The sequence below is a fragment of the Colletes gigas genome, unplaced genomic scaffold, assembly GCF_013123115.1.
Source record: "Colletes gigas isolate AHSC1104 unplaced genomic scaffold, ASM1312311v1 Colletes_gigas_Sc00029, whole genome shotgun sequence".
In the NCBI taxonomy this organism is placed as follows: domain Eukaryota; kingdom Metazoa; phylum Arthropoda; class Insecta; order Hymenoptera; family Colletidae; genus Colletes; species Colletes gigas.
The window spans coordinates 2,096,799-2,119,009 of NW_025106658.1; the positions used below are offsets into that span (position 1 = coordinate 2,096,799).

The 22,211-nt window shown below is 34.8% G+C and overlaps 5 protein-coding genes across 8 annotated transcripts; 2 read left to right on the forward strand and 3 right to left on the reverse strand.

The window, feature by feature from the left end:
• The first annotated feature begins 569 nt into the window (after window positions 1-569).
• LOC122401851 (FAD-dependent oxidoreductase domain-containing protein 1) lies at window positions 570-3,824 on the forward strand. Its single transcript, XM_043404258.1, has 7 exons — window positions 570-797; window positions 1,157-1,435; window positions 2,002-2,484; window positions 2,705-2,850; window positions 2,919-3,005; window positions 3,085-3,238; window positions 3,456-3,824. Exons 1-7 carry the CDS (start codon window positions 708-710, stop codon window positions 3,708-3,710), a joined length of 1,494 nt encoding a protein of 497 aa, XP_043260193.1. The 5' UTR covers window positions 570-707; the 3' UTR covers window positions 3,711-3,824.
• Window positions 3,825-4,611: 787 nt separating this feature from the next.
• LOC122401845 (rab proteins geranylgeranyltransferase component A 1) lies at window positions 4,612-12,860 on the reverse strand. The gene is made up of 11 exons (XM_043404241.1): window positions 12,600-12,860; window positions 12,447-12,513; window positions 9,544-9,738; window positions 9,271-9,454; window positions 8,572-8,809; window positions 8,082-8,304; window positions 7,764-7,970; window positions 7,216-7,340; window positions 6,950-7,110; window positions 6,029-6,205; window positions 4,612-5,882 (listed from the first exon to the last, which is right to left on the reverse strand). The coding sequence occupies exons 1-11, from the start codon at window positions 12,646-12,648 to the stop codon at window positions 5,715-5,717; spliced, it is 1,794 nt and encodes a 597-aa protein (XP_043260176.1). The 5' UTR covers window positions 12,649-12,860; the 3' UTR covers window positions 4,612-5,714.
• Window positions 12,861-14,961: 2,101 nt separating this feature from the next.
• LOC122401863 (fructose-1,6-bisphosphatase 1) lies at window positions 14,962-17,644 on the forward strand. Its single transcript, XM_043404280.1, has 4 exons — window positions 14,962-15,169; window positions 15,570-16,034; window positions 16,123-16,312; window positions 17,395-17,644. The coding sequence occupies exons 1-4, from the start codon at window positions 14,994-14,996 to the stop codon at window positions 17,584-17,586; spliced, it is 1,023 nt and encodes a 340-aa protein (XP_043260215.1). The 5' UTR covers window positions 14,962-14,993; the 3' UTR covers window positions 17,587-17,644.
• Window positions 17,645-17,960: 316 nt separating this feature from the next.
• LOC122401887 (pro-resilin-like) lies at window positions 17,961-19,513 on the reverse strand. Its single transcript, XM_043404310.1, has 4 exons — window positions 19,443-19,513; window positions 18,796-18,961; window positions 18,503-18,643; window positions 17,961-18,227 (listed from the first exon to the last, which is right to left on the reverse strand). The coding sequence occupies exons 1-4, from the start codon at window positions 19,511-19,513 to the stop codon at window positions 17,961-17,963; spliced, it is 645 nt and encodes a 214-aa protein (XP_043260245.1).
• Window positions 19,112-21,659, reverse strand: LOC122401856 (septin-2). Of its 4 annotated transcripts, none has more exons than XM_043404269.1 (9): window positions 21,536-21,659; window positions 21,179-21,355; window positions 21,027-21,119; window positions 20,793-20,958; window positions 20,552-20,702; window positions 20,321-20,486; window positions 20,072-20,228; window positions 19,823-19,904; window positions 19,112-19,761 (listed from the first exon to the last, which is right to left on the reverse strand). In XM_043404269.1, exons 1-9 carry the CDS (start codon window positions 21,543-21,545, stop codon window positions 19,600-19,602), a joined length of 1,164 nt encoding a protein of 387 aa, XP_043260204.1. In that variant the 5' UTR covers window positions 21,546-21,659; the 3' UTR covers window positions 19,112-19,599. The 4 variants fall into 4 exon arrangements, with proteins under 4 accessions (XP_043260204.1, XP_043260203.1, XP_043260202.1 ...); XM_043404268.1 differs by having other exon boundaries at window positions 20,060-20,228; XM_043404267.1 differs by having other exon boundaries at window positions 20,552-20,958.
• Between the last annotated feature and the right edge of the window lie 552 nt (window positions 21,660-22,211).

Sequence of the window (22,211 nt, forward strand, 5' to 3'; positions counted from 1 at the left end):
TTACAAATAAGTCTTGTATACATATGTTATATTAAATTAAGGTACAAATTTGTTCTATAATAAATAATATATTACAATAAATTTATTTTTTCTTCTATTACGATCTATTATACTTGACCTTAACTAATTCTACAGAATAAATTAGATAAGTATTAAAAAATATTGAACTTGATACAATGTCAATTTAATTTGAAACATTTTAACACTTTCAAGAGTTTCAAGCTCCGGATCACATTCGAATCGATTCAAATTTGTCGCTATATATATTAATTCGAATGCTTTCACTCCCATTATTAATTGCAACACTCGGAAAGATTCGAAATCCCGCCATTGGGAATATCTTCGGTCCGCCATCTTGTCGGCACATTTAGTTCCGAAACTTCCGCGCGTGGCGCTGCAGAGCGGAGCAACACACACGATTATCATTGTCGATACGACTGAAAATGCCCCACTACCAGTGCAATTCGAACTTTTATGGAATTGAAATGTTTTATCTTCTCTTATCTTGCTTTAATTTTTATTACAAAATGCTTTGTAACAAAAATAAATGGATTTCACTAAATGTTTAGTTTCCTGTAGCTTATCATTTGTGGAAAATTTTCAGAGCTTTCAACGATGTTCCTCAAGTAACTTTAGAGATCTAAGATAGGAAGCATCTTATTTTCGATCACCAGTACTCTAAAAACTATTTACAGTGATAAATAAACATGTTACGTATTTTTGTTCAAAATAAAAGTCGGACGAAACTTTTGCAAACATGTTTGTTGTTCCAAGATAGAAGAACATTTGCAGATAAGGTAAGTATGCGAAATGAATTCTTAGGTTAACTTGCGAATTTCTACTTTACTGGCAAAAAGCGCTTAACGCCTCGCTGATTTAAAAGTATAAAATCTAATTTATTAATTGTAATTACCACGTCGCAGTCTTATAACAAATAATTGCTACCATTAAGTCATTGTACAATAGAATTTTCTGTGAAACAGTATGTTACGTATACTTTACTTTTACAATTGAAATTAATGTGTATGTGTCTTGTTATTATTATATATTAAGCATATTTATTTCATTAGAATATGCTTAATTATTTTATTAATGTAATAATAGTTTAATATAATGTCTCTTGAAAACTTCTAATAATTCCTATGTAACTTTGTAGAAAATTATCAAGAGAATCGTACAAAATGAAAATAAATCCAATACTTTAGCGCTAGATAAATTAAAGAATGGGTTGCAAACAATAAAAAAGACTATTGTACCATGGAACAGCAATGATCAGGATGAGCAAATTCCATGGTCAAATCTTACACCACGTATGTCACAAAATTGTGATGTTGTTATAATTGGAGGTGGTGTAATTGGTAGTTCCATAGCTTACTGGTTAAAAAAACGAGTTTACAAGGATTTCAAAGTTATAGTCGTCGAAAAAGACCCCACAGTATGTTTAGGTTTATACAATTCAGTTTAGTTTTAATTAACTATACCAATTAACCACTTCGGATTTCCTGTACACTGTAATGTACACGAACGTCGACTTAAAATAGTAAATGTTACCGAAATGTATCGTTCTTTCACGACGTGTTTACATCCCCACTCCTGCTGCATTTTTTATGGCAGTAATATTGTACGAAGTATTGCGAATTTCGAGAATTTTAAGAATCTTAAGAATACGGTCATAAATTTCTCTTATCTAATTACGAACAATTGAATGGATGGTTTTGGATTTTCTTAGAATGATCTTTTATAAGGTTAAAAAATGAACACTTCCGGTGATCTTCGATATTTTCGAGATCCTGCATACCCTTAATATTTACACTAGAAATAAGTCGATAAATATCGCCGGAATTATTAAAATTTACACGACTATTATACTTGTTTAACTCGCTTACATTTATTAAAAGAAAAATATTCAATTCCAAAGTGGTTAAATGCTGTAAAATCAGATAATAATATCAGTAATAACTAATGTTATTTTAGTTGAATAAATTTGAATTGTATTTGCAGTATACTAAAGCATCGACGGTTCTTTCTGTCGGGGGTTTACGGCAACAATTTTCTCTCGAAGAAAATATCGAAATGTCCCTTTTTGGTGCCGAGTTTATACGGAACATTAATCAGTATTTAGGCATAGAAGGACAACCCCCGATCGATTCGTGCTTCCATCCATATGGATATTTATTGTTGTCAAGTAACGAAGGAGCCGAGGTATTAACAAGAAACTCTAGATTGCAAAATTTTCTCGGAGCAAAGAATATTTTGTTGACGCCAAGTAAATTAAAAGCCGTGTTTCCTTGGTTAAATACGGAAGATGTTGAATTGGGTTGTTTAGGATTAGAGAAAGAGGGTTGGTTCGATCCATGGACTCTACTTTGTGCTTTTAAAAAAAAGGCACTAATTTTAGGGGCAGAGTATGCTTATGCAGAAGCCAAAGGGTTCATGTATAAGGAGAACGATGATCACGGGGATGAGAGATTAGATAAATTGATTGTAAGAATTTTACTTAATTTTAGTGTTAATAAACTATTATCTCTTAAATGGCGAACCTGGATTAGTTTTGATCTAAGACTTAAAATTTCATTTGTAACCAATTCGTTATCTAAGGGTTAATTGTTAGTTTTTATTTACAAAACATTTTCGAGCTTATAAAACGTAGTAAAATAGTTGTTGTTCCAATGGGAAGAATGCAAGCAAACATACTTTTTGTTAGATACAAACTCCAGAGGGTGAAACGCGTACAATAAAATTTAGTTTAGCCATTGTGGCGGCGGGTGCTTTTAGCGGAGATATCGCCAAGATGGCGAAAATTGGTACAACAACTGGAGAACGCAGCCTAGCATTACCTGTTGTACCAAGGTAATTACTCAATAATTTTACCACACGTTAACGAAAATTAATATCTATTTTTGACGAACGATTCGCAGGAAAAGATACGTGTATTGTTTTCACTGTCCCGATGGCCCAGGTTTAAATACTCCATTAACGACTGATTATTCAGGAGTATATTTCAGGTCGGGGTTAAATAAAAAGTATTCCTATATATCGATTATATAATATTTTTTATCGAATAAATTTTATTATTTATCTTAGACGAGAAGGCTTAGGGGGTTCCTACATTTGCGGGAAATCACCGGCCGAATCCGAAGAGCCTTCCGTTGACAACTTAGATGTTGATTATGAATACTTTAACGAAACAGTATGGCCGTTACTTGCACAAAGAGTTAAAGCTTTTGAAAGTTTAAAGGTATTCAATGCTCTCACGTTGAAATGTTTCTTTTTTAAAATATCATTTTGTTTGTTATCTCAAACAATAATTACTTATTTTAAGTTCGTTCAATTTACGAAGCTTTAATTTTTGTTTCACATTAAATGATCTTGAGATGTTCGAATAAGTCTTAAAATATAAATATGTGTGTATAAAGTAAAACAGGGAAATTTAGTTTACATTTATTGTTTTATAGTTGATGTCTTCTTGGGCAGGATATTACGAGTATAATACCTTCGATCAAAACGGAATAATTGGAGTACATCCGTATTATAGGAATATGTTTTTCGCAACCGGATTCAGCGGGCATGGAATTCAACAAGCACCAGCCGTTGGTAGAGCAATCGCGGAATTAATTCTCGACGGCACATTTATTACAATCGATCTATCGAAATTTGGTTTCGAAAGAATTGCTCGAGAGAAACCAATGTTCGAAGCTAATATTATATAAACTATAATATGAAAAACAGAACAAGCATTTTTAGGATGGAAAATTTTATATGAATTTTGTCGTGTATTTATTGTATAGTATTTATACATCATAGCACATGTATATAGTAGTCGATTTGTCTATAAAATAAGCAAATTATTTTGCAAAGTATTGAAGATACTGGAGTATCGTTTGTATAAATTTGTATAATATAATAGTGAATCTGATGAAAAGAAAAGAATTATTCTGTGTTCCAAATACATTAAACCCGCACGAAGGTAGTAATAATTGTTATTGGTCCGCCCCTGTATATATAAATAAACAAATGAAATAAGTTTTTATTAAGAAATACACTTGCCAGTAAAAAAATAAGTTATTTATTATGTCTGGAAGAGAAAGGAGGGTGAACTAAAAATTCTTACCAATATTAATTACTCTTTAGGAAATATGTTTTGGTGAAATGAATGACTATATTTCGGTTCGTATCAGTCTACTGTATTTCAATGCTGAGTATGGCGTATTATCAGTTAAATGCAAATAAATGCGCACACATCCGAGCAGTAACGGCGAGAAAATATTATCGATTTCTGACATTCAAGCCGCTTCTACCATCAATGTGTCTAAAAATTTTCATAGTATACGAACAGAGCCAACCGAGAGCATTTCCTTTTCCTTTTTATTCGCTCAAATATACGATCGAACGGAATGTATTTTGCTTGATAAATGAAAGATAAAGAACTGAATAAAGTGAATATAATGGATTTACTGAAATATGATTAAATAAATTGTACAAAGTTCAAATGAAATTCAATAAATAGACAATACTTATTAGCAGAATCAGCTACATGAAATTGAAACATGCAAAAAAAGAAATAACGATGAAATAAAAATGAAATCCAACAAAAATGTAATAGGATAATGGGTATTATTAATATTTATAAAACAGAATGAAGCATATTCATTAATTAATTTAAAAAAATACAAATTAGTCGAGGAACGGTTGCTTCTTCGCAGTCTAAATTTGTTCCTATACTAACAATGTATAATCGGTAAACTATACTATGTAATAGAATAAGTAATAAATACACTAATGATGTACAATGTGCATTAACGGTCAGATAAAAGACATTACGATACGTATTTGTATTATTTATATAGTAGAGCAACGTGGAACGATATAGACTTTTTTTATTTAATTACACCTGTAGCAAAACGTTCCCGTGAATAATGAAAGAGTCAATGAGGTTTATGGTTCCGACCGCATCTTTAAAAAATTGTATCATTCGCGAACAGAATCGGTGCCAAGTAAGGCTCTAATTATCTCGATTAAACTAGAAATCGATTTTTATGTATGAATTATCAAATTATTTACATATTTATTAATTCAGATTTTATTCAGAATTTATCTTAAACTTAATTCAAATGTACACAATAGACTATCAGTTGCCAAATTTGATTCAATGCAATAAATATTAATTTCATTAAATGATTTATCAATCTTCCCACGTCTCTCTTACATGTTATAAAACTACATTTCATTTTCTCGAATAACGCAATTGTTGAGAAAAAGAAACATTTTTGGCCAAAGAAAAAAGGAACAAAAAACGAATGCTTTCGGCCGACCACTCTGTAACTTAATAAAAGAGCAAGACTCGAGCGCCAGTCGAATTTAATTTTTATTCGAACAATTCGTGAACAATTTCCAACGATTCGTTCCGAAAAAAACATCCGAACGAAATAAAAATTTCTTCTCGAAAAAAAGTTATGGAAGAAGTAATATTTTAACTGCACACCGCAAACACCACGTAAAAATTATTTAAATTAAGATTATTTTATGCGATATGCTACCACTGTTTATGACATGATCAACAACTCAATCGTGTGAAAATTAGTTCGTCGATTATTCGAATAAAAATCGTCCAACTTTCGAACGTAAGGAGGCGCGTATAACTTTGGATAGAAAGAGATGTGCGGCTAAAGGAGCTGGCCAGTGTTTGCAGGTCGAAAAGACGAAAAAAAGACAAATTATTCCTCTTTTTCAGCTTTCTCAACGTCCTGTTTTTCTTCAGCCTCTGTATCTCCCTCAAACTTTGGTCCTGGTGCCTCTTCGCCTTCGAGCACGATCTCTTCTGGATCCGGTGCTCGCGGGAGGAAATCTTCTTCGGGGTACATTGCTTCAAAAATGCTTCTTGCCTTGAAAAGTTATACGTTATCGTAACAAGTATAAATTTAAATTAAAAGTAATACTTCCCCGATTAAAGTTAAACACAATATGTAAAATTTCAGTCGATTGGGAATTATTTAAACAATGCTAAACAGAAATAACAAATAAGATCTACCTGATTAACTGCGAAATCGAAATCAAGTTCTAAGTCCGGTCCGGAACAAAGATGGAGGTTGCTTGGCGCAGAATCGTTTAACTTTATATCACTTGCAGGCAGATTTAAGTATAATGACCATAAAACTTGAGGCTTAGGATTGTCAGTAGACTCTTCCTTGTCGGTTTCGCTACTTTCCTATAAATACAGAACCTTTTTACTGTTTTAAGGTTGCAAGTATTACTCTGCGGTGTCTTTTGTAATTTTACTGCAGAGTAAAGAATGATACAAGTTGTAGAAACACTCAAAACACTCAAAACACAGTAACTCCTTGCTAAGTGACACTGAATGTTCTTCATACGCGAATATAATACACAAATTTTCCATATTAATTCCGTATTTCTTACACGATATGCACATTAATGATTTAGTGTTTGTTACGCGATCAAATCATTAACTTGGAAACTCCATTTTCTCGAAAATAGAACCAAAGTGCAACTCACGGCGTCGAGCAGGTTATTGTTTAATGATCCTGATTAAGTCTGCAAAATTGGTTCTTATTTATTAAATACAAACCTGGCCTTTCCTTTGTAAACCAAATACAGTCTGGAAGCGTTTTAGCTTCCAATACTATTTCAATGCCTTTGAAACAATAATGTCTCACTGGCTATCATGAATTTTATTAACTTTCACTTAATTACATTTCGCTCACTTCCGCTGTTCTTTAATTGCATTTCATTTGTTCTAATTGTTCTCCACTTTTCCCGCCCCATCCCTTGTTACATGTATGTATCATATGATATCAAATGTTTCAGCTTAACACACATATTTCATTGGTTGAAATTAAAGCATTCGAATATTTTTATGTATAAGTGATTGCATGAGAAATGTGTCTTAGGGATAATCATGGCAAAAAGTATAATTAATTTAAAAACAACGTACCTCAATATGTCTCTTATCCGGAGAAACAGTTTGCGTGTGGCTATGGATCGATGCGCGGATCGCCATTGGATCGAACGGTTCCGCTTTTAAAAATTTATTGACAACGTAGGCCAAGTCTTCCTTTGCGTTCGTCGTTCGTTTGCATGTCATATGCACCATAACTGTATTAAAATATAATTAATAAATATTTAACATTAGAATTCGAAACATTAGAAATGTTACAGTAATTTAGACATGTTTTATACTATATGCATAAATGTACATACATAGTCCTTGAGGACAAGCATTTGTAGATGGTCCCAATTCAATCAAAGTAATAGGTCCTTGACCAGGTTCTTCTGGAGGATAATATAAAAGTGTCAAATTCTCTTTTTCACCTTGCATAATTGACCTACAAAAATCACAATGCAATATTTTGTCAAGAAAATTTGAAAGACTTTTTCATTCAAGCTTTTAAAAATTTTCATACATTATTAATCAACTCTTTGCAATATTTATAATCAATGTTATATGTAGAAACAACATTGTACCACATATGTTATAAGTTACATTCTTAGGGACGACAAAATTACGATATATCGAATATTAGGTATACTAAGCGCAGGTATTGTTTAATACATCTCTGTTTTTTGTTACTCGTGCGTGCAGATTTAAACAAAATAGTTTTAATTTTTTAAACACGGAAAATTCCAAAAAAAATATAACAAAACAGTCTAAAAATTACACGTGTAGATCGAAATACCCCCTTAATGTAATTCGTACATTGCAATTTTTTTTTAAATTTCCTTGTTTTAAAAATTGTTTGCAATATTACCTGTCCGTAATAAATATTCCTCGCGATATCCGTTCCTCTCCCTCGGAGGCTACTATTTCCGGTGGCAAATGACCCTGACCGACAACCAAATGTTCTAAAGTTAATCTTTGTTTGCCGCTAATGATAGCTTTACACTTGTCTTCGTCTATTACTACACCATCCAGCTGCCTCTTCAAACAATACACTCCACCAAACACTGCACACAATCTATAAACAATAATAGATTGCAGTTTTTATCAAGGGATAGTTTTATCCTACGAGGAACTCTAAATTTCATTGATCTCAATCTTTATTATTCAACAAAAATAAGAATTTTACCTGCAAAAGCACTGAGGTAGCTCTCCACTACCGTACATAGGCCAAAGGAAAGGTGTATTTCCATATCGCCCGAGGCTATTGAGAAAATGCTTCGTGCGATTCACACCATCCCTACACGGTGTCTTTTCAGTGGCCATTGCAATAGCTTGAACAATATAATGCTTCACGATTGGTGTTAGATCCTTCGTGTTCAAATATTCTATGAAGGACTTGTCCTGGAATCCTATTAACAGGTATAATTTATTTAAAAGAAAAACAAATTTTATGGTAGAAATGGTGTGTTGTGAAGTGTTATGGCGAGCCTGAAGGTTGTGCAAGGGGTGATTAAAGTCAGGGGGATGTAAATCAAGGCAAGAGCGAAAAGTGAAGCCAGAAGAGAAAATGGAACAGCGAAAAGGAAATAGAAAAAAGTTGATGAAAGCGGTAAAATAAGCAACGAACTTGCTACGCTTATTACGACCATCGAATTGAATAAAATTAAGATAATTACCATCAAATTCTGGGCTATCGGCGCCCTGCACCATACAAGAAGTGAGTAATTTCATAAGCATTCTTTTCTCGACAAAACTAACGGTTTTATTTGCGAACACATCAGCCCTCGAGCAAGGTACTTGTGTCAGCTTTCCGTCCATGAACGTAGCCACTCTGGACACCGATCGGAATTCCGCATACCGAGAAATATTACTGGATATCAGTAATTCAACGAGTTCACCTCGCGCGAACAGCAACTATTACCGGCAAATGAAATTTCGATCAATAGAAACAGCATACAAACAATGAAACATTAATTTATATACTTTATAAACTTTCTATAATCGTTTTATATATTTATTTATTAACTAATCAAAATACTTTTTTAAACCAGCCTGTAACGGGGGGAAATTTTAATGAGAGATTCTAGGGGGCAAAATAAGACGAAAATCAAGAATACTAATTTGTTGATCGAGGCTCCGTTAAAAAGTTATTAACGTTTAAAGAGTGAGAGTCACTGTCGCGCGTGCGCAGCTGTGCGCAGAGTGTCGTTCTACAGGCGGAACTTTAAACGTTAATAACTTTTTAACGAAGCCTCCATCAACAAATTGGTGTTCTTGATTTTCGTCTTATTTTGGTCCCCAGAATCTCCCGTTAAAATTTTTTCCAGGGATGGCTGAACTATACTCGTTATTTAATTCCATAATCATTGTTTTACCTTTGGTGCGAGGTCAATATTGAATTTTCTGTATTCCTTTCTAATGCGATCTATACTCCACTGTTTTACATTCTCCTTTTTCTCGACTTTATCATCGTCTGTCTTTTCATCGCCACTACCACTGCCATCACCAATATTATCAGTCTGAGTGTCTTTCGTGGAAACCACTGGCAAATCAGCTTCACTGTGACAAAAGAGTAATTGAATTTCTAAATTGTATCAGTAGAAAATTTATAAAAAAAAAAAAAGATACAGCATAAATGAGAAACTTACTTCGTAATAAACCAGGTTTCTTCAATATTTTTAACAGTAGAATATTGATCACTGGCTTTAAGAAATTTCTCTTCAGGTTGTAAATCTAGTTCAGATATATCCATAGTATTATTTTTCGGAATTTTCAAATCCTCTATCCATTTTTGTAAACCATCAAAATTAAATGTTGCCCAGAGACCACCATAATACTCATTACTACAAAATAATTTATTAATCGCCATTTATTATCGATCAAATAATATATCCGGTTAATTGGTTACTTCTCATTAGATATTTCTAAACGGTGTCAAAGGGGGTAGCTATGGTTTATCCGTGATATAAGGGAGGTGAAAAGTGCACCTAAGTCAAATTTCACTTGCGACGGATTATTTCGATAGCTTATTAAAAAAAATCAATTTGTGCCAAGGTTGTGGACAAGGTCAAATTTTTTTTTTATTTCTAAACACTGGGCGAGGATGTAAAATATTACAAGGGACTATACATGTTACGAACAAATTATTTTGTCATTAAAAATTGTTAATGTTTCCCCATGAAGTTGATTATGCAGTGCAGGCTCTTACGAGCGGAGCCCCCCACTTGTCTTGTGTTAGTGTAAGAGAAAAGGGCAAACAAACTTTGCTTCAAAAATATTAAAATTTAGGAAGTATTTTAAAATCTTATTGTTTAAAATTCAGACCTCGATTCGTTGGTCAGAAATTGGGGGGAAAAAATAATATTAATGTTGAAATCCGTTTTAACGATCGTTGTTTTATAAAAAGTCTCCATCAACAAATTGGTATTCTTGATTTTCGTCTTATTTTGTCCTCTAGAATCCCCCATTAAAATTTCTTTTTTTTTTAGGGTGGCCGAACACCCTGTATATTATTTTAAACAATATCTGACGAGAGAAGCGGTGACGTACTAAGTGCACCAAAATTATTTCGATTTAATAAATTTTTCTAATATATTTTACATATTTTTGAAACATTTGGAAATAAGTATTGTTCCTAAGGGAGGATCGAACTTACGTTCATAAAATTCACAGCGGTTCGGCAATCGGTAGATACTTTAAAATGTAATGCACACAGCATTGTTGCAATTTGTTGGATTTATTTAGTTTCTTCGATTCCCGTGCTCTTTTGCTAAATGTAAAAACACTGAAAATTGCATAAATCACACATTTGCCACGCAAATAACGACGAAAAATATTAAATTTTATCTTGTTTTTAATAACGAGACGCACCAGGCGAAAAACTCTGGAAAAAGTTTTGAATAATAGTAGAAATAATATGTACTTACTGTAAGTATATAATAGACTTCTTAAATTTTTAATTTAAATATCTGAAAAATTTCTTTAATACGCGTCCTAATAACTGTCTCTAATTTTATTCAAAATCATGCAATAGGATGTGAGAAATTGAGCAAAACGTGATTTTCTATTATTACCCTTTAATGCTCAATAGAACGAGATACAATTTGATACACAGTTGAAATTTTGGCACAAATTAATTTCTTTTGATCTATCAAATGCTTCGTCGCGATTCGAATTTCGATTAGGGACATTTTCGACACCCTTATCCGGCTATACCCTTTGTATACACACGACGATCATACTTGTTAATTAAACTATAACTGCCATTTATTATACATTTTTCATATTTTTACAACATGGAATTTTCAAAGGAAAAACAATCAATAAAGTAATAAAATTGTTGAACACATACTTAAATAAAATAAATATAAATAACGTATATAAAATATTTGCATTATTATATCACTCGTTTTTTTTTAGGTCTAATAGTCTATTTGTTCTAAAATCTAATTAATATCTTTGTTTCATTAGAAAGTAAACTTAGCTCAATCTTTATTACTAATTATTTAACTAAATTTAGGCCTTAAAAAACACAATGTGTGTAATAATTCACAAAGGTTGGTCCCTTTAAAATTCATTTGCATTGCTAACATGTACACATCGGTTTATTTATGACATTAATGCTTAGATAACAATTGACCCTTATTATTAACAATTTCCACTTTCTCCAGATCCCTACACTACCTGCAGATTATTCTATGCCCAGTGAATTGAATCACACATTACACATAAAATACATATTCCATACTAAAAGAAGACAATGTTAACTCTTTTGTTCGGGACATTAAATAACAAAGTAAATGCAACTATTGTTATATATGTAAAAGATATATATTTATGTATTATATAAAGGTATCTATATCATTTAGTTCATTGATGGAAATTTATAATTATCTAACATTATATAGCAATGGCAATAAACTGCAAAAATTGTAATTTCTTTAATTTTATTTAATGGTAAAAGAATTAGGTTCCATAAAAAAAATGATCAATTATGAGATTGCTTTCTATTCACTAGTCAGTTGTTTTTCTAATAATTTTGATGAATAGCCCCCCAAGTTTTTAAAAAGTCAGAATGAATTTATGCCAATTTTAATCCATCATATATTAACCATGGTCTGTTTAAGGTGAAATCTAAGCTCGAGCAACATGCCTTGGTGATTCATTTTTACCCAACCATTGGAATCTGCTTTTTCTACTGCTCATACTGTATATACACTTTTTTTTTGTGTATCATTTTCATTTTTATAGACAATTGTCAGAAAATGATTTGATCAAAAATTAATTCTACTTCCTTATTACAATCGGGATTTCGCTGTATTATTATTTTATACCTAAAATTAATAAGTGAAAGGAAGGCAATTTATATGCGCATAATTTAACTTTCAAAATTAAATAACCAGATTGATATTTTTCGTCGAACATACGAAAATTTAGAATCGGACGAGGAATACGATGTATGAAAAGAAGAGAGAATAAGAGTGTGGAAAAAATAAAGGAAAATGCGATTGAACAAGAGAGAAGGGTATAAAAAAGACGTAGTCAGACATACCTGTCTAGGTGAAGAACCTTTTTACCGATTCTGCTCGCGGCCGCTGCAACAATGGACTCCGTCATGCCTGCATTAAATTATTAAACAATTACGAGGAACGGTGATGAAAATTGTTGAAAAAATAAATTAGACATATATTCAAAAAATCAATACCCGTCCCCACGACGATGACATCGTACGCAGTCGGCAAATCGTCCTCCATGGCTTCCAGTTACAAATTGCGATTGAATAAAAGGTTACGAACACAATAATCTCAGTACTTCTGATAAAACGTAGAAGGAATCAATTCATTTCTAACGGATTCGATAAATTCTGCTGAGCGAAACGGCCACTCCCGTCGTTTCTTCTTTCGTTCGAACTTTCACTGGTTTACGACACACACAAAACTTCAATTTGACAGAACAGGACGCTGCAGGTTGTAACCAGGGATAGGTATTTCTCAGGGTTTAGTGGGGCCCCCCTTGCAGCGCCATTGGCGTGCTAACTCGGAACTAAAATAAGATAGGAATGGGGTACATAAAGAGGGAAATTCAATTGCACATCAGATGCTTGAATCAATAATTGAAACCAGATATTGAAAAGGATCTGATAATAACTGTTCCAAATTGTTATACATCCACCCCTAACTCGAACCAACCAATCGAAACAGTATTATGACTGTTATTAGAAAAACTGTTCTCATGTAATATCGATTTTAGTTAGGGTTCTAGTATCGGTTTTACTTCGGTTCTAGTTTCAGTTCTAATACCAATTCTACTTTAATTCCATCCATTGATATTTTATAGAACATTTTATACCAAGTATATTTTGCAAATACTTTTCGCTTTATCTTTTACATTTCTGAAAGTTTTTCTTCATTAAAAATAAAGAACTAAGAAAAAGACAATTGAACATGAACCATACGATTTTCTAGATTGAAGACACATGAATGTAACATGATCAAAAACCACACCAAATCTAGTAACTTAAGGCACGTTCTCATCTTACAGCATAGCGATTTTTCGACTACTTTGATGTACTTAAATATTATATAACATTTAATTACGTTTAAAGTGATTTAGAATAAAGTAATTTGTTCGTTTTATTTATGAAGTAATTTGTAACTTTATTTGGTACCACTAGTTCCCTTAAATGTCGCTGTCTCTAGGGAATAATTCTAGATACACGATGAAATTTCGTTCGATTTAATTCGATAACTTTAATTAACGTAATTATACTTGTAGCTTTTAGTAAAATTTAATAAAGAATGCTTTATTCTAACCTTTTTAAACTAATGCAGATATTCGTTGAAGTGTGTTACCATCGTGAACGTTAGGTATCGAGACCTAGTAACTTTATTCTGTTCTGACCTTAATTTTAAAGAGGACAATTTAGGATAGTTATTTAAAAAAAGGACAAAACTGAGGTTTGTAGAAATAAATTTATCTAAAGGACAGTTGCTTGAAAAAAAGAATGGTCTTCTAAAATAAAGGACGAATGGCACTCTAGGTACAGTATATTATGTTGTAACGTAGTAAGGCATAGTATGTGGAAGAAAGAAAAAGGCTAAGTATGATTGTCTTATATCATTTGTAAAGTTGAATTAAATCGGGGAACCCCATGGCATATTTGTTGAATTCATGACAGAGATTGAAAAGTAACCTAAGTAACTAAGATAAATATAACGACATTGAACTGTATGTGAAAACAGCTGTTATAAATGTCCAGTGTCCACCATAGCAAACGTTATGACTTCTTTAATCATATGGAAACGAGTGTTTAGTGTGCAAGTTGAATGTTAAAAGAATTCTAAAGAAAAACAGATTCATTCATTTTAAGCACAACAAGCATTAAAAGTAAACTACAAACGACAGGAAAGAAAAGGAGAGGAATCTTTCGTAATATTGAATTAATGATAACATTTTGTAATTTATAATAAATAATTATTACCGAATGCGATCTTTTTCATTATAATTACGCAGTTAATGATATTCCCTCAATCTTAACAACATATTGCTGCAATATTAATTATGTGTTGTCCGATTAAACAGTTATTGACATGAACTTCCCTTTGATTACCATGGAATACATCGTTACATGAGATTTTAATTTTTATCATACGAACAACACACAAAAAATGTTTATCTTTGTAATTCAAAATTGTTGCCTAGATAAGAGTATTAACCATGTTTGTGTCAGCATTATTAATTTTGCGGATATTATATGTTAACGTGCCACGAATTATTCGAACAGCTGTTCTTTTATCAGTTTCGTAAGTTTAGAAACGAGATTACAAAAATTGTTTTGTTGTTGTTATTAATGCTATCTATTATGGTCGATTATTTCTTAAAAGGGTATGGTGTAATTGTAAACGATAGCGAGTCTTAAAATAAATGTTAGTTCGCGTTGTACAAGTTGTTTTCTCTAATATCACTTTCACTACGCCGATAAGGTGCACGCATATCGAGAAGCCTGTTTGACCTTATATAACAGAGACGTGTGAACTTAGTCGCTTAGTTTCAACGGCGATCTCGCATTGACCAGAGGAACGTAAACTTTGTTGCGAACATGACTTCGAAAGAGTGTACTCTCGACTCGGACTGTATGACTCTGACAAGATTCGTGCTCGCCGAACAACGAAAAATACCAACAGCTACAGGGGATCTAAGTCAGCTTTTAAATAGCATACAAACTGCCGTAAAGGCAGTTAGCTCGGCAGTTAGAAAAGCCGGCATCGCTAGTATGTGAGTAGTTAATTGCATATTTTGTGTTCGAATATGCATGTGAATATCCGGCGGGACATCTATGGGGCGAAAAAAATACTAACAAGCGGAGGTAATAGCAGGGAATCGGTGCACATAAAAAGCCTATAAAACTACAGTTATGCTTTTATTATGATTTTTATAAGAAATAACTTTAAATTAAATAAATATTCTTATACACCAACAGTCAACAATTTGTCACTCTTTAGCAAAATTATTCTAATAAAAATGTTTATTCGAAAATATCATAATTGGTAAAACTTTTCTTTCAAACTCACCTTCGAGGTCATCGAAATTGTTTTTGAACGAGATTAGATTATTTTTATCGCTACATTTCGGTAAACGACGTTAAAAGTTTCTTGTTCTTCGATATTTGACACAGGTACGGAATAGCTGGAACTCAAAATGTTCAAGGAGAGGATGTAAAGAAATTAGACGTACTGAGCAACGAATTATTTATTAACATGTTAACGTCTTCGTTTACGAGTGCCATTCTCGTGACCGAAGAAAACACAGACGCCATAATGGTGGAGACGGAAAAGCGCGGGAAGTACATAATATGTTTCGATCCCTTGGACGGATCGTCTAATATCGATTGTTTGGTATCGGTGGGCTCAATTTTTGGCATTTACAAGAAGCCTGACCTAACTACGGAACCCACGGTAGCAGACGCACTTCAACCTGGAAAAAATATGGTTGCTGCCGGATATGCCCTCTATGGTTCCGCCACTATGATAGTTCTCTCGATCGGTCACGGAGTGAACGGTTTTACCTATGATCCAGCGATCGGAGAATTTATTTTGACGGAAAGAAACATGCAGGTCCCTGCCAGAGGCGATATTTATAGGTAACGAATAACGAGATCATTTTTTGTTTCACGTTATTCGTTGTTGCATTGTAGTTCATAGTTTGTAAGGGAGAAACTATGATTTCAGTATTAACGAAGGCTACGAGAGCTTATGGAATACAGCCATCAAAGAATATGTTCATTCGAAAAAATATCCGAGCACTGGAAAACCATACAGTGCAAGGTATGTGGGTTCTATGGTGGCCGATGTGCATAGGACAATCAAATATGGAGGAATATTTCTTTACCCAGCGACCAAAACTCATCCAGGTGGCAAGGTATCTATCTACACTTGCTATTGCCATAATTTCTTGATTGAGGCTTCGTTAAATTGTTATTAAAAAATTAAATTAAAAAATTTCAAATCATCCTGGAAAAATTATTTTTGGTTGCGGGGGTTAATTGCAATAATTATTGGTGAATAGACATACCCCAGAATTCCTACGCGTTTTCGAGAAAAAAATTCGAGAAGGATAGAAATTTTTCGACGAAAAAAAAAATTCCAAATCGTTCTAAAAAAAATATCTTTCGCTAGGAGAGTTAATTACAATCATATTTTGTGAATAGACATACCCCTGAATTCCTACGCGTTTTCGAGAAAAAAATTCGAGAAGGATAGAAATTTTTCGACGAAAAAAAAAATTCCAAATCGTTCTAAAAAAAATATTTTAAGCTAGAAGAGTTAATTACAATAGTTTTTGATCATTAGACGTACCCTCGAAATCCTACCCACTTTCGAGAAAAAAATTCGAGAAGCTATGAAATTTTTCGACGAAAAAAAAAATTTCAAATCGTTCTAAAAAAAATATTTTAAGCTAGGAGAGGTAATTACAATCATTTTCGGTGAATAGATATACCCCAGAAATCCTACGCGTTTTCGAGAAAAAAATTCGAGAAGGAATGAAATTTTTCGACGAAAAAAAAAATTTCGAATCGTTCTAAAAAAAATATTTCTAGCTAGGAGAGGTAATTACAATCGTTTTCGGTGAATAGATATACCCCAGAATTCCTACTCGTTTTCGAGAAAAAAATTCGAGAAGATATGAAATTTTTCGACCAAATTAAAAAATTTCAAATCGTTTTGAAAAAATTATTTTCGGTTGCGAGGGTCAATTACAATCATCTTTGGTCATTAGATGTACCCCTGAAATCCTATCTACTTTCGAGAAAAAAATTCCTTTTTCGGTCGAATTCGACAAATTTAACTTCTTAGCAATTTCTCTTCGATCTTTTCGTTGAATCACGATTGTAACCATACATAGAAATATTCTTGTCTTCGATAGTTATGTATTGTCAACTGTTAACAAACATATGAGACGTTTCAAGTATTTCACGAAGTTGGTAAAACGTTTATTTGCAGCTGCGTCTTTTATACGAATGTATTCCAATGGCTTACATACTAAAAGAAGCAGGAGGTATGGCGTCCAACGGGGAAATTGATATTTTAAATCTACTGCCTGAAAGCATTCATCAAAGGTCTCCAATATTTTTGGGATCACGGGAGGACGTCGAAGAAGTGTTACAGTATATTCAAAAGTACAAAACGTCGTAAAATACGCAGGAAACAACGAAAGAGAGTAAGAATATATTTAACTTTTTATTTAAACGAACGCTGATATCGTGAGTATAACAATAGTACATAGATCGTAGTCGCAGGATGTGTTTTGTCATTTTTTAACAGAAAAATAAACAATTTCTTATTTCCGGAGTAACTTTGCCATCTAGGCCGCGTATCCATTAGTCTCTCGCTACGAATGCACACTTGGAGGGATTAGAAAATAGCGAGCAATAGCTAGATATACGTGTGTGGTCAGCGTTAACCCTTTGCGGACCGTTGGAACACAGAAAACTTGTTAAAAATGGTAAAAATATCCGTAAAGGGTTAGTGGATACGCGGTTTTAGAAGTCTCTCGAGGAATAGTTTAATTAATATCTATATCCATCGTTACTGGTCGATCCTCCTGTTCCCCCCGAAGGTCCTGGTGCTGGATACGTCGCTGTTCCCTCGTACCGTACCATTGGGCGATATCCAGCACCATCGGCGATATATTCGACAATCTGTGTTCTACCGTCTGGTAACAGTACGTGATAGGTCCCAGATGCCTCGTTATCCTTCCTCAACTCGTGATGCCCGAAATCCAAACCCGCCACCGCGTCCTGGACCTCGTACGAGAACTCGTAATTTGCTGGATCCTATGAAAAGAACAGAGAAAGAGTAAAAGTACAGGAGCCTGGTAGTTTTCAGTAGAACAGAGCCCCGTTAATCGGAACAAATTATCACGTATGGATTCTAAATGCGAGAGCAGTGTTACGAGCACGGAAATTGCATCAGGAGATAATTGAGAAACAGAGAGCTACAGGGGTTTCCAATGAGATAGAAGTATCAATTGCTATGGTAGTGATACACAGTTGCTCACCACGTTGATATTATTAAAATTATTTAAATTTAGAAATAAAAAAGTACTTACCCCGGCCCATTCGTCCGGATGGCCAGTGTTACCACCTCCCCCGCCGGTGGGTGGACGTGGTCCAGATCCTGTGGGAGGAAGATAAGCAGGACCTTGAGGTTCGCTGAAAATTCCTGCCAACATCGTCACTAACAGGAGTGCCTGCATATAAAAATGACACAGTGTATTTTGTTTCTTTAAAAAATGCATCGTTGCACTAGCGAGCAAAAGAAAGTGATCCAAAAACCGATCACCTCCCGAAGAAACGGATTAATTTTCACACGCAACAACGAGAGACGGAACAGCATACAAACCTTACGAATCATTAGCAAGTTACCCGCGATTTTGCGCGTCTTGAACGAAAGAAAATAGCTTAATGTTACGAAGCCGGTGGATTTTATACCAAACCTCCTGTTGCGGGTGCGACGAAATGGAGATGGAATCACAGTTATTTGGGGGAACTTTAATACGAATCCATACCTATAATTATAGTTAATAATAAAACCGCATTGTCTTTCTGGCTATACAGCAGCAATCATTTATTCGGTGTGCTCATAACAGTTCCTGAAATGTTGAAATGCTTGCTACTTTTAATGCAGAATTGTTAAAGTTATACTTTGCCGGAGAAAAGCTTCTTAAAATCGGGATCCCTCACTGCGAGCCTCTGTCGAATATCGAACAATAACAAGACGCACAAGTTTCTATCTTCGCTGGTAATCTTTTATTTGTTCCCACTATTTCTCTTTTCGTACCCTTTATATGTACAGTATAACGTTTACGCGAGTTTTTTTTAGAGATATCAAATACTGTTTGAAGAGATACGATAGCTTGTTGAGTAATATATATACATACATACATACATACATATAAAAGTGGAAACTTAGCGTAAAGAAACCGGAGTCGTAAACGCGATTGATCTCCTAACAATTAGTTCGACTAACAATAAATCACTTGTACGTACAGAGGCGTATACAACTCTTTGGTTTCAGTATTTTTTTCTTCTTTAAATATGTCTAACAATCTTGTGCGCATTCATGTAGAACCAAATCGATTCACTCGTGCAGAAATTGCACTCAGCCGTTAAAAGATGCACCTAATTCGTAGTGATACTCGAAAACTTAAACGTCTATAATACTGTTGCGTTTCTTCTCGACGTCTGTGGCGTCCAAATCGTTCCCTAAACTACCAACTCTTCCTCTCAGACCGATTCCAGGACCAACTTGCCCCGTGGCTTTCAATTTCTCTTGCATTTGTGCGAGAATATCCTGCATCCTTCGTATCTGCGAAGATTTTGGAAAACGATATTAAAGCAGAGACGAGAAAACTTGTGCTCTTTCTCACCTCTTCGTCCTTCTGTAAGAGCAATCGATCCGTGTCGGATATACTGTTCTCGAAATGTGGGCCCGAATCTCTCTTCAGTTTGCTGCGAACAGAAGAAGATCAATATGCTTCACTAAAAAAAAAACAAAAGATAATTTAACTCAAAAACAGGAAAGTTACGACTATAAATGTGACTGTAAATATGTGTATCCCACTGTAGTTTAGACATATACCTACTGAAATTCAATACTTATTTACATGCGTAAATACCTCCGTTCCCGAATCGCTTGCTGTGAGATTTGGGAAATGCATTGGGCCCGAAAATTTTCGTAATGCACGTCCTGCGTGACGTCTTTGAGGTCTTGCATGTGCGTGGATATCAGCATTGTTCTCAGTTTGACGAAATCACTGTGCTTCGGGTTCTCCACTACACTCGATCGAAAGTAAAACGTTAATCGATTCCACGCTTGTCGTACTTCTTTTGGTAGATATTTTAAATAGGAATTGTTCGGTAGTTACCTTCCACCACTCCCCAGGGGTATTGACGACCGCGGACCTTCTTTCCCGCCACTTCGAGCACCGTCGAACTCCCGACAACGGCGAATGGAATGCACGCTTTGAGTTCTTTATCCTGTTGCTTGAATTCCTCGTCCTCGTCGCTATCACAGTCCGGAAATTGATATATCTGCGTGTAAAGAATCGCACGTTCCTTCCTTTTTCTTGGCTGATCGGTGGATCGTTAAATACTACCTGTATCTCGTGCTCCTCGATGTCGGCGAGGATTCTGTCTTTCAATTTCTTCACCTCGTAGGTGGTCAGTGTGTCCGCTTTCGCGATCACGGGCACGACGTTCACTTTGCGATGCAAACGTCTCAGTATTTCCAAATCGAGCTGCCTGAGTCTACGGGAGAAACAGAAAGAGAAAGAGGGGAGCAAAAATTGTGTTAACGCGAAACGCTTGGGGATAACGGAAGTCGAAGTCGAGTCGCACCCGTGACCGTAAGGAGGAATGAAGTATAAACAACAGTGGACTCGGTTATCTTGGATATTCTTCCTGTTCAGACCGCTCTCGTCCGTAAAATACTGTCGAAACTGTTCGTCTATGTAGGCTGAGCACGTTTTCCAAGTGTCCTCGCAGTTTACCGCGTCGCCGAATCCTGCGTACAGACTTGTTCGTTTCTATGGAGACTCCACGGGGTTCCTAGTGCATTTTATAAAGTAATACCTGGCGTGTCAACGATCGTTAGTCTTAATCTGACGCCACGTTCCTCGATATCCATCGTTTTCTTCTCTATCATCGTAGTCTTTTCGATGCGTTCTAAAAATCCAACAGTTTCGCTCACCCGATCTATCGTATCTAACGCGTCAATTACGAACCTGCGGCGTCGGGAATGCGTCGGTCTTTGTAAAGATCCCCGAGAAAAAGACTGTTTATCAGGGTGGATTTCCCAAGGCCGCTCTCTCCCAGTACCATCAAAGTGAACTCGAACCCCCTTTTAACCGATTTTCTGTGTACTTGCTCGGGCAACGTTGCAAATCCGATATAGTCCCTGTCTTGACGAACAAGATAAAACGATTAAATGCTAAAAAGCTTCCCTTTCATTTTCGTTTCTTCTCTCCTTTTTCCTTTTCCTACTGTCCGTCTCCATTCCCCGTATATTTTTGCCTGCCTTACGCTCTCTCTTGAAAGAAGAGAAGAAGATGAGGCCTAAAATCAAAGACATACACACGTACCACCGGACATATTCACCACACGCGACGACACTTTCACAGTGTCGAAATATCAACACAGAAAAACGATAGAACGGTGTTAGAGCACCGCACGGAACATGAATGAGGGGTAGATTGCTAATGCTCTATCGCCCTCCGGATTCTGCTGCGCTGGCGCACTAGTGGAAACCGATCAATATCGTACTTTTAACCATGAGTTCAGTCTCCACATTTAGTTTCCTGCTTGCGAGATCTACAGGTCTATAGAGGGGCATTATCCAAATGCCCTCAATCGATATTTTTCTCTTTTAAATAGCTCGTTCAACGTTCAAATCTAAGCCACGGCTAACGGGGTTTCCCATAACAACGATAGAACTTTGAATTGAAATTAAAAGTACAAAAGATGGATGCTCGTTATTTTATTTTGATGTGCATTCTGTAGTATCATTTAAATGACCACATAAATCAAGCTGTGTCAACAGTTTGTGGTTTGTTGGAACAAACGAGAGGCTTCGCATGACCCCATAAGAAGTGTAATGGCGTCGCGAGATCTTGGAAGCCAGCTGACAAGCTGCATTTCTCGAAATAATCTTATCGTTGAACTTCGATCTCGATGACACGATTGTTTTAGCAGAAGCGTGGCATGTGGCACCATTAATATTAATCATATATGTATAATAACGACGACACACCATCCAGA

What these genes read in the sequence shown, in the direction of transcription:
- LOC122401851 (XM_043404258.1), top strand. Translation starts at nt 708, where the DNA reads ATGTTACGTATTTTTGTTCAAAATAAAAGTCGGACGAAACTTTTGCAA. An exon ending in GCATTACCTGTTGTACCAAG is followed by an intron (nt 2,851 to 2,918) that starts GTAATTACTCAA and finishes AACGATTCGCAG; the next exon opens with GAAAAGATACGTGTATTGTT. An exon ending in AAGCTTTTGAAAGTTTAAAG is followed by an intron (nt 3,239 to 3,455) that starts GTATTCAATGCT and finishes ATTGTTTTATAG; the next exon opens with TTGATGTCTTCTTGGGCAGG.
- LOC122401845 (XM_043404241.1), bottom strand. Translation starts at nt 12,648, where the DNA reads ATGGAGGACGATTTGCCGACTGCGTACGATGTCATCGTCGTGGGGACG. An exon ending in CGATAGCCCAGAATTTGATG is followed by an intron (nt 8,305 to 8,571) that starts GTAATTATCTTA and finishes ACCTGTTAATAG; the next exon opens with GATTCCAGGACAAGTCCTTC. An exon ending in TCGATTTCGCAGTTAATCAG is followed by an intron (nt 5,883 to 6,028) that starts GTAGATCTTATT and finishes TAACTTTTCAAG; the next exon opens with GCAAGAAGCATTTTTGAAGC.
- LOC122401863 (XM_043404280.1), top strand. Translation starts at nt 14,994, where the DNA reads ATGACTTCGAAAGAGTGTACTCTCGACTCGGACTGTATGACTCTGACA. An exon ending in AAAGCCGGCATCGCTAGTAT is followed by an intron (nt 15,170 to 15,569) that starts GTGAGTAGTTAA and finishes TATTTGACACAG; the next exon opens with GTACGGAATAGCTGGAACTC. An exon ending in GCCAGAGGCGATATTTATAG is followed by an intron (nt 16,035 to 16,122) that starts GTAACGAATAAC and finishes CTATGATTTCAG; the next exon opens with TATTAACGAAGGCTACGAGA.
- LOC122401887 (XM_043404310.1), bottom strand. Translation starts at nt 19,513, where the DNA reads ATGCGCACAAGATTGTTAGACATATTTAAAGAAGAAAAAAATACTGAA. An exon ending in AAAGAGTTGTATACGCCTCT is followed by an intron (nt 18,962 to 19,442) that starts GTACGTACAAGT and finishes CTATAATTATAG; the next exon opens with GTATGGATTCGTATTAAAGT. An exon ending in ACTTGCTAATGATTCGTAAG is followed by an intron (nt 18,644 to 18,795) that starts GTTTGTATGCTG and finishes TTTTATATGCAG; the next exon opens with GCACTCCTGTTAGTGACGAT.
- LOC122401856 (XM_043404266.1), bottom strand. An exon ending in ACGCATTCCCGACGCCGCAG is followed by an intron (nt 21,120 to 21,178) that starts GTTCGTAATTGA and finishes TTGGATTTTTAG; the next exon opens with AACGCATCGAAAAGACTACG. An exon ending in AACGATCGTTGACACGCCAG is followed by an intron (nt 20,959 to 21,026) that starts GTATTACTTTAT and finishes GTCTGTACGCAG; the next exon opens with GATTCGGCGACGCGGTAAAC.